Genomic DNA, 20,157 nt, shown 5'->3' with positions numbered 1-20,157 from the left:
ATGCAATGCTCCTAGGTTGCAGCTGTTGTTTCTAATGCAAAGAAAGGGACAAAATGAGACTCCATTGGCAGATCTTCTCAGTTCCTGGGCAAATCATCCCTTTGAACTCTATAATTTTATAAAGTATATAATTTAATAATTATATAATATAGTAACAAAATACACATAATATTATAGCATATATAATTTTAATATATAATATGTAATAATTGTATATAATAAATATAGATTGTAATTGTATTTTTAAGCATTATAATTTATTATAGATTTTTATCTTTCTATATTTATTTGTATGTAGATTTATCATCACTATGGAAATAAACACTTTTGAGATACTTGTTATTTTCTCAGGTGACCATAAGTACAGTAAAATGCTGCTCAACAGGAATCCAAGTGAAAGGAATTAGCCTCAGGGTTTTTGCTCTCTTTATTTTCTGGGTGGAAGAAAAAATCAGGATGGCTTCCAGAAATAGAAGAAATTCTACAGGTACAAAATTTAATTTATGGAGATTTGTCAATTGTGTGTCAGGTTTCAAACCATTTTCATCAGTATTTGACACCATACCCTTCCCCTCCTTCTGCCAAGGACTTTGTGTTAAAAAGTTAGTGAAAAACAGGGAAAAACAGCATATTAGAAAAATCTGATGAGTCCGGCTGGACTTACTCTGTACGTTAATTCCATAACTCTACTCTTCTGCTTCCTTCTGTAATGAGTCTGTCCTAAATGCAGCCTGTCCCTTTAAAACAGAATCTTTCTTGTCCCTGACACAGAGGTTGGACGGACAATGTAAAAAGATTAARATCCTTAAAAATTAACCAGGAACAGGGAGATACAGCCAGTAGTTCCAAGGCACTGATGATGAAATCTTACCTCCACTGAAGTCAGCTGTAAGTGGAATTTCAGCACAAAGCGTTTCTCGTGCCACCACAAAGTGGTTGGTTGCGGTACATTGCTGGTGTATTTCCCAGAACTTATGTACATCCTCAACTGTCCCTTACTGGAAGATCCAAAATGACGTTGACTGTGCTCCCTTCAGTCACTGAATTCTTTCAAAATCTTAATTTCCCATACGCAGTTTACAACTTAAAAGACGGAATGAGATTTCCACTCCTTACGTTGAGTGGTAAAGTGCATTAATAAGTAAAGGCTGAGATTTTGATTATAAATCCACCACTGATTAGAAAATACAAGTCTGAAACTGTAGCTGGCCACGGCGTATGCAGGGTCATGAATAAATACATTCAGATATTCCCACCCCCCCCCAAGGTTTTAGGTCATATTTTCCATGGCAGACATTCTCCTGGTGTTACAGCACAATTCACAGGGCAGGGTGCTTTGTCCTTAGTGGTGTTTGTGCCCCATCCAAATTGAATGCCGCCTACAAATGCTATCAGCATGCTGTTTACTCTCTTTCAGGTCACTAATAAGAAGTTAAATAAGACCAGACCAAGGCAGAGTCTTAAGATATCTTCCGAGCCGCCTCTCACAACACAATACACCACTGCTCTCCTTTGTTTACAGGTTTGGCCAGTTGTCAGCAGTAACAGTGATATCAGGGAAGGATGGCCTGGCCCTATGTTTTAAAGCTTTGATTTGTGCTTGTCATCTCTAATTGAATGTGCTTCATGGCCAGTTAGCACAGAAGCTGGGGATCAGCAACAATTTCCAGTTCAAGCAGGTCCTTGTAATAGATTAATTAGCAACAAATTGAATAATGGTGCCATTCATTTCTCTTTGATTGCTAGGAGCTCAAAACACATTCTGCCCCAACGATGAAGTTTGCAAACACGGATTCTTCACCAAATCTCCACCTCTTCAGCTTTTGAGCTCACAGGTATACTAGTGCAAATTAGTCATATTCCAGCAATCCCTCAAGAAACATCTGTTATTTCTGCTCTCCTGAGTATTGATGAAAGATAAATTATTTTCTCTTCGGCAGAGTTCCTGGAAAAGGCGGTTTTTCATCCTGTCCAAATCCAGCAAGGGTTATTACACCCTGAAGTATCTAAAAGGCCGGAATATAAAAGGCTCCATAGCTGTTGATCAGTATGTAACTCTAATGCATCACCTTTTTATTTTAAATCACATATCAACATTCTTAAATGTCCACTGACTGTGCGGACATTTGTTGCTGCTTGAGGTTCTTGAGCCAAATCCCACTGAAGTCAAGAGAAGAGTCCCATGGACTCTTCTAGGCTTTGGGTGCAGCTTATAGCATATGATTTATGTAGAAGTAAAAATCCTAAATGTTTCTGATGGAATCTGACACATTTACGTGAGGGATTGTGACAATGCATTGTCTGCAAAGCAGACAGCTTGGCTCCGTGATCCAGAAGGCTATATTCCTGTAGTAGAAGATACTTTTATCTTCTGTGAGTACAGCACTACGCATTTATTCACACACAAGTAAGGATGGGCTGTGCCGCTCATAACTGTTGAACAGAACCTTTCCCACCTTGCAACTTTACAAAGTGCTCCACAAGTTGAGCAGAAGTCTCACTGCTTTTACTTAGCCCTTTGGGCTGATGCTTGCTGCTTTGCTGCCACTTACTCCCCTGAGAAATTGTTCTGCTTGGCTCCTTTGGGCTGGTCATTTCATTCTTCTCGGGACAGCGCCCATCGCAGGCTGCATCAAGGCTGGGTGTCATTTGCTTTGTACTAGTGCCCTTTATAGCGTCACCTGTGGTATTAAATATATAGAAGGGAAACAGTTCTGGCAAAGAAATATAAAGGTTTTCCCAGTCAGACTTGAGACCAGATCCAAAGGCCCCTGGACTTGCTAAGCATGGAATTCGCTGGACTCGCATTGCTGTTGTGTTTCTTCCATTAAAAGGATTTTTAGTGTGAAGCTTTAGAAAAATTTCCAACTTGCTCAGGGGTGTTTTATTATATTATTACTATCATTATCGTCATTGTCCTCACTGTTTTTACTACAACAGCAGTTTGGTCTAATTTAATGTCTTGGAAGTTAATGGAAGCAGTGCTTCCATTTAAGAATATATTAAGAGTGTATCTTGTTTATTCCTGCTATCCTCCATTAGAACACTGTTAATGTACAGTTGGTTTCAAATCAAACTTATTGTAGTTGTTGAAAAAAGATTTGCAAGGCATTTTTCTTACTATAACTTCTTTTTAAGATTCTACATTCGAGCATGAGCCCCCTTATTCAAAAATGAGTTTCCAAAATTGGGACATGAGTTATTGTAAAACTTTAATTTTATTTGTTTTACAGATTTTATTTGTTTGTTTTGGAGTTTTCTTTATTGAAAGACCAGAAAATGTTTTGGAAGTGTGCACTTATTTTCTTGAGAATTTTGGGGGGGAAAATATATACCTTTTTCCATGCAGATCCATGAAGTGTAAAATACACATACACACACATGTATATGTGTATATATGTGTGTATAGCTATATAGGATGTTTCATATGCTTATTTTCACAGAATCATAAATATAGAAATTGGCATAAGTAATTCTGAAAGGATGGCAACAGTAAGGAAGATGTTTAAATGCCCTCCTGAAGAGGTGATGTCTATCAGCACTGGAGACAGAAGTTACTACCTCATTGGAAGGAGCAGGTATGCATAGAAAGACACGTAAATGCAATCTGACATTACAATTAAGCTATTGTAACACCACGCTGCTGCCCCAGGGCAAAGTCCTTCTCCTTCCCTGCAGCTCTGGCCCGCTCTTCCAGTCTCTCCTTGTGTCAGATATATTGATTGTGCAACTTCAGGATGAAATGGTTCAGCTGGTTGATCCAGTGGAAAACTGGTCTGTATGTCTTCCTTTTTTTTCCTGTGGCAAGGTTAATTTTCTGTTGGTTCAGACAGCTGAATTAACTTCCCCAGTAGCCATGCTGTTACAAGATCCAACATGAGAAAGTAATGGAAGCACACAGCTGGGAGGAGGCATGGCAAAAGCATTTTATCAGTGTTCTAATGTAATGTCAAACTGTACCACTAAAGAGTCAAGGAAGAGCAGAGAGTTTTGCCTTCTAACCCTGTGGCTTCTGGGAGTTAGGAAAGCTAATGCTGCTTACGGATAAATGACAGGAAATAATCCTGCCCTGGAAAGAAGGTTATTGATCAAGAAAAGCAGAGTAAAGGGGAAAATTCTCGAGAGAGAAAACAGACTCCAGAAGGGAGTCTGGGCCTCCGTTCAGGGCCTCTGTTCAGATGGCTGGCTTTGCAGCTCAGCAGCACAGCTGCTGCACTCCCTGCCCTCCCAGTCTATAATCCAGCCTTCAGCAAGAGCCGAAATTACTGCTGTTGTGGTGATCAGCCAAAACTCAGTTAGGTGAGGGAGTACATTCGGCAAGGTGCTCCTCTGCTGCTACTTCCCAGCTTCCTCCCTCGCTTTCCCAGCCACAGGCATGTCAGGGTTTTTTCTGTCTTAATACGGAAGAGCAGCTGATGTGTGAAACGCTGCACAGAGGAAAACATATACCTATGTGTTGCTTGAGCATGCCGTTCCACACCTTCGCTCAGGGCACTCCTTTCACAAGTATTTGATGGGAAGTGGTCCAGAATTCATCAAACTAATCCCCCTTGCAAGCACAGAGCAGTGTTTCTATGGTGCATTCATGACCTGTTGCTCGTTCTACCTGCCCAAACACGTTCGTAAGCCTTGCTGGCCATCTTTAGGGCAGTACACAGCAAAGCAGCATTACACATAGCAAATGAAGCAGAAGGAACCATTCCACCCCTCCTTCATCTCTCTTGCGTGTGCATACACACACACACACCCCCCTTCATAGCTTTTAGCTCACAGTCCTGTGCTGCATCTCTTTACGGCCTGAACTTTGCCATCTGGCTGAGGCCACCCAAGCACACTCTCTTGAAAGGAAGAAACAATTTTCCCTGTTGATTTCGGAAAGTGTTATTTTAGGCCCATAAGAGGAAGTGGGTGAGCAAGTGCATTTTCCTTGTGGTTTACTTAAGGGGTTTACATTTCTGTTGTTCCAACCTACAGGCAGGAGATAGAGGACTGGGTCACTGAGATATCTTCAATCTGCAGGGAGGCAAAAGGAGGTGGATGTCCTCAGGTGACTTGCTGCTACACTTGATTTAAGAAAGGAAGAAGTTTGTAAGTTCATTAGAAACTTGTGCTAAGAGGCAAGGAATTTTCCCGATTTTGGCCTTGCAGGTTGGCCCTTGCCTCTCTTTAATTTTCCATATAGATCCTGTATGCTGGGCTTATGAGTTTAGCAGGCATTGCACAGTCTGTGTTGCGCTGGGATTGATTTTACGTTGAAGGAATCTCTTTGAAGAATAAGCCACATGGAAATTAGGAGGCGATTGACATTATGCTGCAATGAATTGCACCTTTGATGTCGCAGAATGCAAACTTGTGCACGGTTCTTACTGTGGGCTTTTCAGATATGTCTACATGCTGTTATACAAACTGATTCACATCTAGTCTGTCAGTGCTATGAACCAACTGGAAGCCCTGTTAATTCAATGTCAAGCCCAAGTTTCTGTACCTTGTCGGTCAGCTGGGCCTATCGGTTCAGACTCAGCACTATGCTACTTACATGTCAACAGCTTCCAGTCAGCTCAGAGTACAAGCAGGGCAAATTTATATTTGCCTGCAAAATACCACAGAGACAACCTATCTGAGCCTTTACAAGTAGAATTTGTACTACTGGGATGCCCTGGTACATTGTAGCCCATGCACTTCAGGTGCCTGTCATCTTAAACTGCTGTTGTCCTGTCTCTAGAACCAAGATCCTGCAAATCCAGAAGTCAAAAGCCGGCCTTCCTCTTTGCCATTATCCTTGAATGATGTAGCTATGACCAGCCACCTGGAAAGGCAAAACATCCAGAAGGTAGATGGATTAGCAGTCCCTAATGAGTTTGCTGCCAGGGGTAACTGTGAAATTTGTTTGGTATAGGTGCTAGTTTCAATCCAAATAAGCTCTTCTGAGGTCATGCACTGAGTGCAAGGTGGAGTATTCTGCTTTATATTGGGGCTTTATATAGTAGGACCTGGATTATAATGTCAGAGAGTCCCCACACAGGGTCAGTACTGGCATGTTTGTTTACTAGTCTGCATTTAAGTAAGGGCAGGTGTTCATGGCAGTGAGCACTAATACTCATTGGCCATCTCAGCTGACTGGCAAAGACTGGTGGCCACCTTCTCATTCCTAAAATAAGCCCCTACAGATTAGCTTTGACGTGCCTCAGCAAGCCATGTGAATATTTTTTCCGCAGCTGCTGGCGACATTCTTCCTGTTTTGTGATTGTGCTTTTCTTTGACTCTCTCTTCAGACTTCAAAGCCTAGAGGGGAGTTCAGTTCCAGTGACATCCACTGGAACCTGGACTCCTAGCTGTCCTCTGTGCCTTTCAGATCTTCCCCCTCAATATGTAAATAGAAAGGAAGGAAAGCATTGCTACTATCCCAGAGGAATTACAGTCCCCATCCTTGGCGACAGACTGAATAGAAGCCAGGGAAGAGTTGGTTTTCTATAGTCACAAAGCTCTGCACAAATAGTCCTCCTGGAGAAAGCTTAACAAAGGCTGTGTTACCCAGCAACAAGGCAGGTAAAACATCTGCAGAGTATACAGGAGTCAACATTTTTCTTTTGCGTACAGGAGAAAGGTCCCTCAGAAGAAAAGAACAGGCCTAATTCAGATCCTGGCCCCCATCAGTCTCAGTACGACTCACTGAGAAGAGTTTTTCCAAGCCTGGTGAGCAGCTTTTGACTTGTTCAGTCTGCAGAAGTAACTATTGGCTCTCATCTCGCTTGAATATCTGTAGCTATAGATTATTCACCTACTTCACAAGCGCGTTGAGTTGGTTTTCACTGTGCAGGTTTTCTAAATATAGCTAATCTCTTGTTTTATTTAGCATTGAAAATAACCTTCTGAGAACGTGCTTGAAATACCTTTCACTTAGTTTCTTGGGGGCAGATCCTCAGAGTTTCTCTGCAGCAATTGCAACTTGTGGCACCTCTAAGCAGCTTGATAGAGAACTCTGAAGTTGCACTACTTGAGGACTTGTCCCTCCCACCATATTTCTCAGCTGTGCCACTCTCTTCCTGAATGGTTTCTTTCTCTATCCTCTTTCAGAGTATGTGTGCAAGTAGCAGTTGAATCAATTTAACAGAACTAAAGAACAAGGTATTGTTGAATTGAGGCACACCTCAGGGCTGACCTTCTATCAGCATAAATATGGCTTCCAGTAATTTAGCTTTCATATCTGGTAGAAATGATTCTAAAAGATAAAATAATAAACATAACCATGTACTATAGGCTAAGCGATCTGACCTGTGTTCCCTGAACAAATAGCTGCAGCAATTTCAAATGTTTTTCACCAGCCCTCTGCCCTTGGTTACTGCCTTTGCAGCAGAGTCAACAGAACAGAATACATGCCCAAGGCACCGCCATGCCAGTATACAGTTTGGCAGCTGATTATAAAGCCGTCTTTATTAGCAGTTTATACATTGGACTATGATCTGGAGTGGCTGAGACATAGGGAAAGAATCTGTTCTGCTATCATGGCTAGCAGGTTATTAAATCACATGTTGCAGTAACCATCCATGTATGTACAGCGTGGCAGCAAGTATGAGATAATACAGCTAAATTTAGTGTAATGAAGTGAAAATAGTTGAAACTACCTTGCAATGCCATGGGTAGTTACCACAGCTCAGAAGATACACAGTAATTTATGAAGGCGCAATAATTCAGTTGTGAGTCTGAGCCCCAAACTGGGTTGGGTTAACTCACCTTAAAATCAAACCCTTAGTTTGATTTTTAACTAGTGCTACTTTGTATGCCTGCCAAGGCTCCGTTTCTGTCTGTCTGTCTCTCTCTCACATAGCCCTTTCCTGCCTCTTTCATTAATCCTTCTCGTACTTATGGTGACTCAGAGGGCATGTATTATACGCTGCTGTTCAGAGTGGGACAGAGTGGTCACAAGGAGTAAACAATAAGGAGCTTGTGTTTTACCTGTTCTCTTTAATCGGAAGCAGAGGGAGTAGCAGGAAGCTCTCATTTTTGTTTCAGGATGGGTGAAAATATTATGAATGACCTTGTCAGAGAGCTAACAAGGAACAATGATTGTTCATTTGATAAAAATATTTTACTTGCCTCATAAGTTTAGTATCTGCTGACATCTCTGTATCTTTTCTCTGCTCAATGATATTTAGACAGCTCACTTCTAGATTAAACCCTTGTGTTTACTTCCTGTTAAAAGTATGACTCCGCATTCCTTGTATCTAGTTACTTTTGATGGTTCCCTCTTGCACCCCCTGATCCCAAAAACTCTTTGCTGAGTAACTATTACTCATGCAAAGAAGGTCCTCAATGTCAGGGAGTCTAGTCAAAGAGTCAGGGACCCAGTAATCCAAGAGAGGTTTGGGGGACCTGGTTCCCTTTGAACCCACCTTCTGGAGCTACAAAATCAAGTCTCTGTTGACATGGAAGTTCAGTATCAGCTATTTCCATATGCAGCTTTCAATATCCAAAATACAATCAAAATAGTGAGTCCTCACTTGTGTCACCCCGTACGACTCATTACCGGCGTACAGGCCTACTGTCAGGATTAGGCATCCTAGTGAGGAACACTAGCTTTAATATGTGTTGGACACACATGATTAAAAGAGAAGTCCCTCTTTCAAAGAGCTTAGCACATCACATAGCTTTTGACCCTTCCCCCAAAAGGTCTATAACTAACAATTGCTCAGTTGTTTTCCAGTTACCCCTTTCATATTCCACCTTGTGCTATAGCTAATCTCCTTTGTAATCTGCTTTCTTCCTATTATAAATCCTCACCTTGGTTCAGCATAGCCTTTACTAACTTACTTAGCTCTAAGGTTGAGAATAATTTTACACTGAAGTTAACCATGCTGCTCCACTTCCAAAGCACCTGGAAGAATTGAGATCTAGGCCAAACGCTGCTGATCTAGACCCAGTGCTGCAGCAGCTTAACCTTCTGCTTCCCATTATCCCCTAAATCTAAGATGGTGCCAAGAAAAACACTGTATTCATGTCACAAAAGCTGGCCACTGTCAGTGACTGAAGGATCAGTTTGGGAACCTGCTGAGTGCCATCTGCTCTTGAGAGGAGAGGAGCTGGAGGATCCCAAGACCTCATAAAATCACCTCCTTTACCCCCTTTTTCCCAAGCATTTACTATGGGATTGATCCAAAGCCCCTGAAAATTCACTGGGAAACTCGTTCACAACTTTAGATCATGACCATAGAGTCAGTCCAGTTCCCACTAAGGATTTTTGTTACGCGCTTCCTGAGGGACCATTTGTAGGTGTGTTCTGACTCCTAGAACATGGGCTGCTTTTTAATGACATTTATATCCACAACAAACATAAACGCCTTCATCATCTCTAATTTCTATTCAGTGCCAGTTTCTTTTCTTCACATGAAACAGAGTAATTAGTTTAATTTACTTTACCTTGAAAACAGTAATATATTCAGTGGCATATTTAGCAGTTATTAAAATTATCACCATGGAAACCTAGGGTGTAAGTAGAGAGATAAAATATGATTGCATCAGAAACATGGCATGGAGAATTGCACTGGGAGGAAGCTAAATACTAATTACCGTACTCTTCATTATAGTGAAGTCAACAAGGAGACATAGGAATAAATCATTTATCTTTGTGACTTAAAAAGATAAACTTGGTGGAGGGATTAATTTCTCCTTGACTTATTAAATTGCCCTAAACTTACTATTCTGAGTATTTATGAAGCATCTTAAAGTAGAATATCACTCAGTTTACAAGGCATTCAATGTTGGGTCTCCAGCCCTCTAAGGTATGTTCTAGTTCTTAGAGAAGTATGAGTTAACAGATTTGTCATTAATCAGGGAAGTCCCAAATTCATTCTTTACTTGATAGCAGTTAAAAGATGCTTAAAAATAACAAATATTTCCCTATCCAATTCTAGATTTTCTTTGGATTTTTTTCCTGGGGTAAAGACTCTAGGTCTGAACCCAAATAAAAAATCTTTTGTACACAAAAATATACCCTAAATGCATGCAGAGTCATATATAAGTATTTAACCCACTTAACTTGATTTTTAAATAAAATAACAATTATTGAACACAGTCAACTGCAGCTTCCTGCTTACCACATATCAGTGTATGAGAAATACTAATATTAGTGGCCGGTATTGTGCATGTGCAGTTTATCTCAAAAATACAAGTAGAAGCACAATTACAGATACCTTGATCCTAAAACAGACTCGTATTAGCATTTCTGTCTTCAAGGAGAAGCAAGTCTTCCCATGTTTCCTGTGGATATTTGATGATTCTATTACTTTTCCAAATAAATGGAAAAATACACATTAAATAATCTGTATAACTGATGCTGTTAAATATAAAGCATTATTTTAACAGAATAAAAATATGGGAAAGACTGAGGAAAATCCACTGTCATCAGATACAGATGAAGACATCAAAGAGGAAGAAGATGACTATTACAAAACTCCGAGCAATCTTTTAGCAAAGGTAGTTTATCAGATGTGAGTTCTTCTGTTTTGTTAACTATAATCTAACTCCAAGGATACAGGATACATTTAACAATCCAAAGTGGAACTGGTATATATAGAAAGCTAATACTTTGCCAGAGAAATACATTGGTAAAGCACTAGGTGATAGAGCCTTCATTTGCATGAGAAAAAATATACTAGACTCATTCAAAGGATTTTTCTGGCAGCAAGTAGCATTTTGACAAAAACATTGTTGATTTTCTTGAAATTCCTCAAGTAGACTGCTTCACTGTAAATGGCTTTTGCCCACTCTATCACAGCTTTTTTCAGAAGCTGATAACTACTTTAGAAAATTTATCTGTACATTACTTTAAATATTTCAAAACATAATTCTACTGAAGTGTCAGTAAACTGCATAAAATCAAACAGTAATTTTAAAGTGCTGTGAAACATTTTGGTAGGTGCGCTTCAGTTTGAAACAAGGGAACAAGAGAAGTAATTTTGGTGGATACTTTAGAATATAGCTGGTTATATTCCAGTCTGAAAGGAAAGCAAGCGATAGTGTCAATAATACCAGATAACATTAACTTTTAAGTTTCAACCATTTTTATAGCTCACTGTTTCTGGGAGGTGACTTATCTGAGGGAAAGCTAAGCTGTATTAGCCAGTGTATTATCTTTAAACAGCACAAGTACTGAATAAAATAATGAAATTAAGATTTTTCTGTAGGCAGAACAAGAACGTTTACCTCAAATATTGTTATGTGTTTCTAACAGTGTAATACTGAAATACCAAAGCCTGACCCTGCAGTTGAGTCTAATGTCCCTGTGCAAGAGAAGCCAGTGCAGAAGAACACTGTAAAGGAGAACATTTATATGTCAATGAAATCACTGTAAGTAACAACTTTATTAAGGTTCTGAAAATTAAAAGTGATATAGTGATATAGGAAGAGCTGTCACTCATGGTATTTACCTAGTGATATCTAAAGGGTTCTCATCTTGTTTGAATGAGTTCGTATTGTTTCATCTTGGTTGAATGAGTCTGTGTTTGGTCTTGGTTCAGAAAGTTCAAAACTGCTGAGTATACCAGAGCGAAATTCAAACTTATCAAAGCAAAATTTAAACTCACTTTGCAAACCCATGCATTTAGATAGGCTCTGACTGTAGGATACAGCACTTCTAGTTGACTGATACTTTTTCTAGGCTTTTATGATGCAGCAGCCCACCACTGTACTCAGATACCCCAGCCAAGCTCCAGCGACACTTCAGCCAGCCAGACTCCACAGCAGGCAGCGCTGTCTAGTGGTTAAAAGAGAAAAAGAGACCTGGGATGTTAGATCCCAGTTTTGCCAGTAGGAAGTTATGTGATCTTGAACAGGTCATCTCCTTCCTTCTGCTATGCCATCCAAAGGATGGGTCTGTGGCTGCATACTTCAAAGGTACAGTATTTAGCATGCCACCAAGAAAGACCTGAAATTAGTGCCACAGTTCTAGTGCCACGATGAAATTTTACAACTGTCATGTTATGGCACATCATGCTGAAGAGAAGTGTGCCTTCGTGGTAGAAGGACACCAGCCCTGAGCCGGGGAAGAAGTGGTTACTTGTTAGCTAAGGCCTGCCGCTTGCTGATGGTCAGGTCTTGCTGCACCTAGTGGGAGGCGGTTGGAAATGCAAACCCACGAACCAGCTCGTTACAGTAGACTCGTTGAAGCGCCTCTGTGTGTTTGGGAGTCTTTCTGGAGGGAAGCACTATAAAAAAACCACAAGCCTATACCATCTGAGTTAAAACCCATCAAGAGCTGCTTTTGCTACTCAGCCCAGTCTTAGCAGGGGGAAGCCCCAGACGTTACATGGTTCATCAAATGACCTAAGAGGCATTTAAGCACGTCTGCATTATTGTATCCCCCAGGGGACAGTGTTACACCCCCACAGGAGCTCGTACAGCTAACGCCAACAATCTGTACTCACTTSCTTTGTCAAAGCATGTTTTTAGCTGGAATGTTTTCAGGCTTAATAGTAGTCTTTAAATATTGAAAAGGTTTATTCTGAGATTTATGATCCATTTTTAGAAGGACAGTTTATTTTCTTTAGCTGTAATTTTGTCCACTGGMTATGCTACAAGAACTTGTTATTCGTTGCTTCACTGACAGCTATTTCATCCAGCTTCAAACCATGCAAAATTAACTGTGCCTGGAATGGCCAGACTAGTTCATTTTTTATTGACCTTTCTCTTCAGTCGGGTCCTGGATGAGAATCACCAGCTCTTGTGCACCAGTGATGGACTCCTGACTCCTCCCAAGTGCCAGGAAACCAATGTATGTCCAAGAGACCCGGTGGCAAACAGAGACCTAAAACTTGCAGAAAGCGGCACYAGGCAGCAGCCAACCTTCCAGAGAAAGCAAAACTTATTACCCCTTTCGGTGGTTCAGCTGACTCTACTACTCAGGTAAGTGTCKTCTTCATTTTTCATTGCAGAGAAGACAGATGTATTCATGGACTTCCGCTGAGGTACTGATAGAGCATGCCTCATCTCTGATGTTTTCTTTCACAGTCAAGTTACAGATGAGACCCAACTGCAGAAGTTGGATATTTTCATCCCCCTGATTGATATTGACAGTTACCTAACACTTACCGAAGCAGCAGGACAAATATGGTGAGTTCTGGATGTCTTATGATGGTGCCTGTCAGATGTGAATGAGTGACAATCAACGTAGAGATAGAAGTGTGCAACAGTATACCCCCATATACATTTTCRGCTGTGCAGAACAGGACAGAATCAGTGTGTGTTAGAACTCTAGAAATTTCCTACTGCTGTTTCTGACTGTTCCTGTACTTGAGTTCCTATTTCCCCGTTGAAAGGGACTGTATAGAATTGAGATGTCTATGGCATCTTGTGTAATAATTAGCRATTAAATCCCACCCAAAAGCTAATCTTCTAATATTCATGTGAATCACTTAATTACTGCTAGTCAATTTTGCCTTTGATTTGGTGAACTATAGAGATGATAGAGATGTGGTGAGGGGRTATATCTTATGATAGGATAAAAAGGGGTTTTCAACTAAAAATCTTGTTAGAGATTAGTATAGATGACCAATAATTTGTTATGCTTTGTTATTGATGATGAAGCTGAAAATTAGGAAACACATATAAGGTGCAGAATTCAAGTCCCACTTATCTGACTTCTGGCCACCGTACCCCCTTAAGTATGTTTATGCCTTATGAAGAAAAAGAAGATTTGTGGAAAGAGATGGCAGTTCTTTGGAAAGTCATAAAACCTGTCTGTCACTGGAAAGAGTGGCAAAATGGAACCTACGAGCACACAGGGGACCATTTTCAGATCTAGAAGATTCACTAATTCACTCTAATTCATCAAATCCTTTYGTCTCTTTTTTTCCCTTTAACATATTAGCCTGTGTCCCTAATATTATTCACATCTAGTAGCACCTGCAAAGCACATTAAGAGTCTCCAGTTAAGAGTGGGCTGTAAGTGAAAACTTAAATGATGTTAGATAAATCAAGCTGACTTGAGTTGGATCCCAGCATAAATTAATCTCAGAATTAATCCCAGCACTGGTTCACTGCTAGGAATCAGTTGTCGGGTCAGTTTTCACAAGTAGGTGTTTTGGGCTAGAGCGCATCGATCGCCCTGGTAGTCCCACTAGAAATCAGTGCTCTCCCTAGACCTTCAATATCAATGACTGTAGGAGAAAGAAGAGGGAGCAGAAAAAAATTCAGCGTATACTTTTTGCCTCCTTCTGTGCAGTCTGATGGTCTTTCACTGCCACACACCACCGAGGCTCCCTTTTGCTGCTCCCCTGAGATTCATACTTATCAAGTGCRCTATGTGTGCAGGAAGTCGCTTTGTTTCAGCCACTATCAGCAAGAAGAGAAAATACCATAACAAAAAGGACTGGAAATGGGATGCAGCTGCAAAAATTAGATCTATATCAAAATTTATAGTACTTTTCTAGTGGAAATTCATACTGAAAGGATTTGGGGCTGGTTCCAGGACAGAACAGAGCACTAAGTCTGACTGTTGGGTCAGCCAGTCCTAGATAGCTGGTCATCAAGGAGAGTCTATCAGAGACAAGCAGGAAAGAAATACTGGAATTTCCGTTAGAGTCCAGGCAGGATTTTGGCTCATACAGTCACAAGGACAGTGATAGATCTGTGATTCTTATATCTTAGATAAAACACATGATTATAGGTTTTAGTTTAATCCTCTCCCCATGGAAGATTTCCAAAAATCATCTCAGTCAAGCATAGGGCTAAAATATCTGCAACGGTGGGCATATACCTGCACTGAGTTTGACCCACTGTGTTCAGACCCGAATCCCCAGCTTTCACTATTGACCTTGTTAACGCTAATATCGTGTTAGGGGGTCATTGTCAGTGTCATGTACACTTTTACGGGGACTTGTTAGGATGGAGGAAGCAGTTTTGCTTCAGCTAGAACCAGATCAAAAAGTTACAATATCACTTACTCTGTGTGTTATTTCAAGAGGGAAATATCAATAAATGCAATCCCATTTGGTCATCTTCATTCCATTAGCAGTAACTAGATATCCCATGTGATTCCTTTATTGTCTGTCCTTCAATTACCTAGTGTCTCACACTGGACTGGTCCTTACCGCCTGGGATGTATATTTAACCATGGAGACCGTATAGTGGCTGTGAATGACCTGCACCCAAAGAATGTGGAGGAAGCTTCCCTGTTTATCAGCAGGTCCACAAGAAAGGAGGTAAGCTCAACTAACTTGAAGATGATAGTCAAGTGAATTAAGCCAAATGAGAAAGCAAGTTATTTTTCACCTTTCAAAGAGCTTCATTCAAATGGGTTTACTCTATTTTGAGTTTGGCATTAGTAATCTCAGTGCCAAATGGCCCCTCAGCATCATTCTGACATAACGCTTATTATTCGTGAGCTATTTGGGGAATTCAGAGTCTACACTGCTGTGTTTGAGGACTTGATCTCAAAGAGCCTGAAGCAACCTTGCAGGATTCTGACCAACTGTAATTAAGAGTTACTTGGTATTTTGTAGATAAAGACCTTGAAATGCAAACTTTGAGGAGTAAAGGAATGCCTCCAGTGGGTGTGTAGTTGCTTGTGGTGGTTTCAGTCAAAAGGGTGTTCTCTCAAGGGTAGGTTAGCCATCTGGCTATTGAGCACAGAGAAAAGACCCTACCTCCTATTCCTTTTTTAATCAAGCACTACACAAGCTCCTTGTCTGATACTACTTTCTTTTGAAGAACCTGGGGGATTTCTTAGTGGTGCCTTAACAGCACAGAGATCTGCTGTGTGTTGACCTCTGTGTTTCTTTCAGATGGACTCCTATTTCAGTATCCAGGTTCTCCAACCTATACATGAACACCTTCCTGTTTGAATCTTGCTTAGAAAGTTGAGGTCACCAGATGTTGTTGTCACCTAAAGAATAGAAAGCCATTCTCAGCAAGAAAAAATACTTATCTATCCTAACATGGTATTTTTATTTAGCTAGTTAAAAATACAAGTCATATAGTAGCACAGATGTTGATCAGCTCTGTAACAAGCTGTAAAAGTTTTTTTTTCTTTTTTTTTCTTTTTTAAGGTGAAACTTACTGTATGTAGGATCCCAGATTCAGATATCTTCCATGTTAAAGGCTGCTCATGTTCCTGAAAAAAGACCTCAGCGATTAAGTGCTAAAGTTTGACAGAAGGAGTAGTGGAGAAGAATGTAATATATAGTGTATGGATGTAATCTTTACCTTCTAGAGCTGCCAGGCAACTTTTGGTGCTGAAGTTCAAAGAATGCAGGACGTGGATTTCATTTTCATTTTATGTCCTAAYAACTTGTTTTGGGCACATGAATGGCATGTGTTTGGCCAGAGTGAATAGGTTGAACAAAACTGAAGGTGAAAGCATGTGTTAAACCTTTGTACTGTACACACTTTGTACCTCACTAGAAAGTATTGGTTCACACCTGTGCTTGCCTCTTTACACTGAATTACACTGATTTATACTGATCTCCTAATCATTTAGGGGTGTGGAAACAAGCTGCATTTGGAATAAAGACATGTTTTCCCTTGGTCTAACTACAGAAAGGCAAAGGCAAACTGAAACCTGTAATGCTGGAAGGAAGGTTGATAGATAAAGCATCGTGTAGTAGTAGTGGGGATGCCTCTTGTGTTATATTGCTCTTACATTACAGCCACGAAAAGACATTAGAGGGATGACAGGAAAAAGTGCTGGTTGGAAAAGGGGAATGTGTCTGAAGCACCTTTGGATTCTTTGGCAGCTGAACCAAGCCCTAAATGAAAAACACATGAACAGGAGCATTTGGGAGAGTGCAGAGCTGGCCTGCTCTGGGAAAGTGTTGTTGATCAAGAGAACTGGGAAAACCAGAGAGAGAAATGAGGAATATGAAGGCATGTGCACACAACCCAATGCAAACAGAGTTCACTGAAAGATTTTTTATTCTACCAAATACTACCATGAGAACATCCCAGATACAGTGGCATTTCCAGAACAAGTGTTTATATATTTCCCAAACAAAGACATTTCCTGTAAATATGTAAATGTTTGTTTGTGAATATGCCTTGCTTCCATTAGTATCATAGAAACATGACTGATTTTCAGCTACTGTCATACCAAAATGTATTGGTGTTTGATATGGACATCTGCAGGGGTGCCTTTAATAGCTGCCGAAAGGTAGTCTTATCATGGACTATAGTGACCTCTGTTGCTTACAGAAACACAGCGTAATATAGATTGTATGCAGAACACATACCTGTTCTCTAYATAGATATATATACACATTTGCGTATACATGTGTGCGTGTGTGTGTGTTTACTTACATATATATCTTTCTGTAAGATAGATTGCATTAATGTACAATGGTGGGCCAACAAACCAAATCACCATCATATCTGAGAACAAATCATTTTATTTTGCCAGATACAGCCAAAATAATTACTGATTTTACTAGTCATAGTTTTACTAATGTTAGCAGATTTGTATAAGCTTTGATCAAGGTTGATTTGGTCCACAGACAGCATTTGTCCAGGTGCCAGTTGAATTAGATGGACCAAATCAGATACTAGTGTAAGAAACTGCTCTTATGAAAATCAGTGATGATGCCACTTATGCCAGTAGTAAATTTGACAAATGTGATTTGTATCCTTGCTTTAAAATTCCATCTCGTTTTTTTTTAATCTTTACAAGATGTTACTTAGCCAAAGATGAAAACAGCATTAGTAACTCAAAACAAACAAGCAAACAAAAATATTGGTACAATTAATTCAAACTGAGCTCACCTCCTCTTCAAAAGATTAATTTCCACACTGAATGTTTCGACAGCCTCTCTTTTCTTCTTAAARGAGAAGAGTGTGTGTGATGTGCTTATTTCTGAAGGTGGGAAGGGATCACTTCATATTTCTCTTTCAGTTGTGTTCAAAGGCCCTTTTGTGCTGAATTCTGCATAAAGACAGAGGGAAACACAAGTTCTAGAACAACAGAGACTGAAAGTGGAAGAAAAGACATTTCTTAAGAGCTCTCCTCCAAAGTTGCTAYGGAAGTCCTTTGCTTTGGACTGTCTCTTTGAGCACAACAAATCCCTTTCTGTCTAAGGAGTCTCTGACTGCTGGGATGACTAAGCCATAACCAGATAAGGCTTGTCCAGCTCTGTAACTATGTCAGCCTTTCAGGACAGTCTTTCAGGCATGAATCCTAAAATCACAAATCATCCAGCTCAAGAGTACCCACTGAGGATGTCTTCCCTCKACTGTTCCTGCTAAATGTTTGCGTGAACTCTTCCTAAGAACTCTAGAACAGGAAACCCTCCTGTGTTGTTCTAAGACTCATCCGTCTGTATGATTAGGAAGTTCCTTCTAATATTTATCCTAGAACATCTTTTCTGAAAATGAACTTGATTTTTTTTCTTGCCCTGTTTTCAGTGAACATGGGGAATGCTTGATCTCCATTGTCTCTAGAGAAATCTTCATTCTGGAAGATGGTTTTTTTGCTTGCTTTTCCATCTCTTTTCTAGAGCAACCATCCCCAGTTCTGTCTACCTTTTTCAAACATTTCCTGAAAATAGACATATGCCACTGAACTGTAACACAATGTACTTTGTTTTTCCAGTTATGGATGAACAAAGGAGGTGAGACAGTCTTAAAGCAATTTCATGACATTTCATAGAGAAACATTGCCAAAAAGAGATGAACTAACAAAGAAACTGCGAACCGTACATGGTGGTGAGTGGAAAGCCCCCAGTGAAACCTGGATGCATCCTTGCTGTTGAAGCATAAATTGAGCAATGCRCACTGCAGCTTTCAACCAAGGAAGAATGTTGCTTTGGGGCAAAAATATGGTTTGGGCAGATTTATCAAGCACAGGATAATTCCAGAATACTTCAAGAAGTTGGGAGATATTGTTCTGTACTTCTGGAAATAGTCACTGAGGTGTTACTTCATTATGTCAGTTTGCACAGCAATAGATGTAGATAATTAATGTTACATATTGTCTGATTTACTGTTCATAGACTTGCTAGATGATATAAAATATGGAAGTGACTTCAGTACAGTAAATTTTGGTAGGGTATATGAAATTGTCCACCCACGTATGATTAATAAATTTACAACACATATTGTATTCCCCTGATTACATCACTTTCTCCTAATACAGTCCTTCCTCAGCCTCCAAAGATTACCTGTAGCTTTCCAGGAACCAATAACTGAGGCGCCAAGCAACCCTTTATAAAAATTTAATCTGCTACCCTTGAATAAAAAAGATCAACCTGCTTCTGAAATATTTTTTTCCTATTATGAAAATTTTATCTTTCTTCAAATGAACAAATTCTGCCAAGTTATACTTGTCTGATGGGGGCAGAGCAGAGCCTTTGGCCAACGATGGCATTTCTAGATTCATGATTATCGTGCCTTAGAGAATTRTCCCAGGGTGCTTCTAGAAACAATGGCAAAGGGATGTACCTACATTCATAGTGTTACCCAGTGCTCTCTTTTAGCCCCAGAAGACCCCAAGATAATGCCAAGTGTTTAACTAAACATTAACACGCTCCTCACTAGCTGTATTTTATTTCCTGCCGTTGAATACAGCCAGTGCCTTTAGGTTGTTTCCCTGGCTGTGAATTCATGGCACATTCCCATGCTGCACTCACTCACTATTGGCTGCTAACTTTTTCCCTGAGATCCCAAATATCAGTCATACTCTTTCTACCACTCTAATACCCTTCACCAGCAGGAAAATGGCAATTGTCCAGGAGAAAAGCAAGTCCCAGAACAGAGAGAACGTAATGAGAAGAAAAGTCTCCAGATAGATTGATGTGATACCACTGAAGCTAAGCACAATAAAAAGCCCATTGCGCAGCAGGCACGGAACAGGCCGCACAGCCCCAGTACTTCCTCTTGGGGGCGACACCACTGAGAATTAGAGCCTTATATTGATCTGAGAGGGAACAAATCCCGCAGGAGGACAAGTCCAGCTGGGGAAGGGAGTCTGTGCTAACTGCGTCCATCCTGAACCTAGCTACCAACAAACTCTGCATAGTGCAATGTCTGGCCACAGTGCTTGGGACTGGATGTTGTTTAGGGTCTATCCAACCTGGGATACCCAACCAGAGATGCTGCAAAGTGGCTGGACTTTCAGCAGGTGGAAGCAGTAAAGGAGAGTGATATTATCTCCCATACCAGAGAGAAAATGGACCAATG

The 20,157-nt window shown here is 40.3% G+C and overlaps 1 protein-coding gene across 1 annotated transcript; it reads left to right on the top strand.

Moving 5' to 3' along the window:
- Positions 1-456: 456 nt before the first annotated feature.
- PLEKHS1 (pleckstrin homology domain containing S1) lies at positions 457-16,201 on the top strand. Its single transcript, XM_026069839.1, has 13 exons — positions 457-487; positions 1,747-1,835; positions 1,941-2,047; positions 3,444-3,578; positions 4,975-5,047; positions 5,723-5,830; positions 6,598-6,693; positions 10,360-10,470; positions 11,228-11,343; positions 12,688-12,897; positions 13,003-13,104; positions 15,059-15,194; positions 16,041-16,201. The coding sequence occupies exons 1-13, from the start codon at positions 457-459 to the stop codon at positions 16,107-16,109; spliced, it is 1,383 nt and encodes a 460-aa protein (XP_025925624.1). The 3' UTR covers positions 16,110-16,201.
- The last annotated feature ends 3,956 nt before the right edge of the window (positions 16,202-20,157 follow it).

The sequence above is a fragment of the Apteryx rowi genome, unplaced genomic scaffold (assembly GCF_003343035.1).
Source record: "Apteryx rowi isolate R43461 unplaced genomic scaffold, aptRow1 scaffold_3, whole genome shotgun sequence".
Classification (NCBI taxonomy): domain Eukaryota; kingdom Metazoa; phylum Chordata; class Aves; order Apterygiformes; family Apterygidae; genus Apteryx; species Apteryx rowi.
Note: the sequence above shows the minus strand (reverse complement) of the source record. Positions and strands in the feature narration are given on the sequence as shown.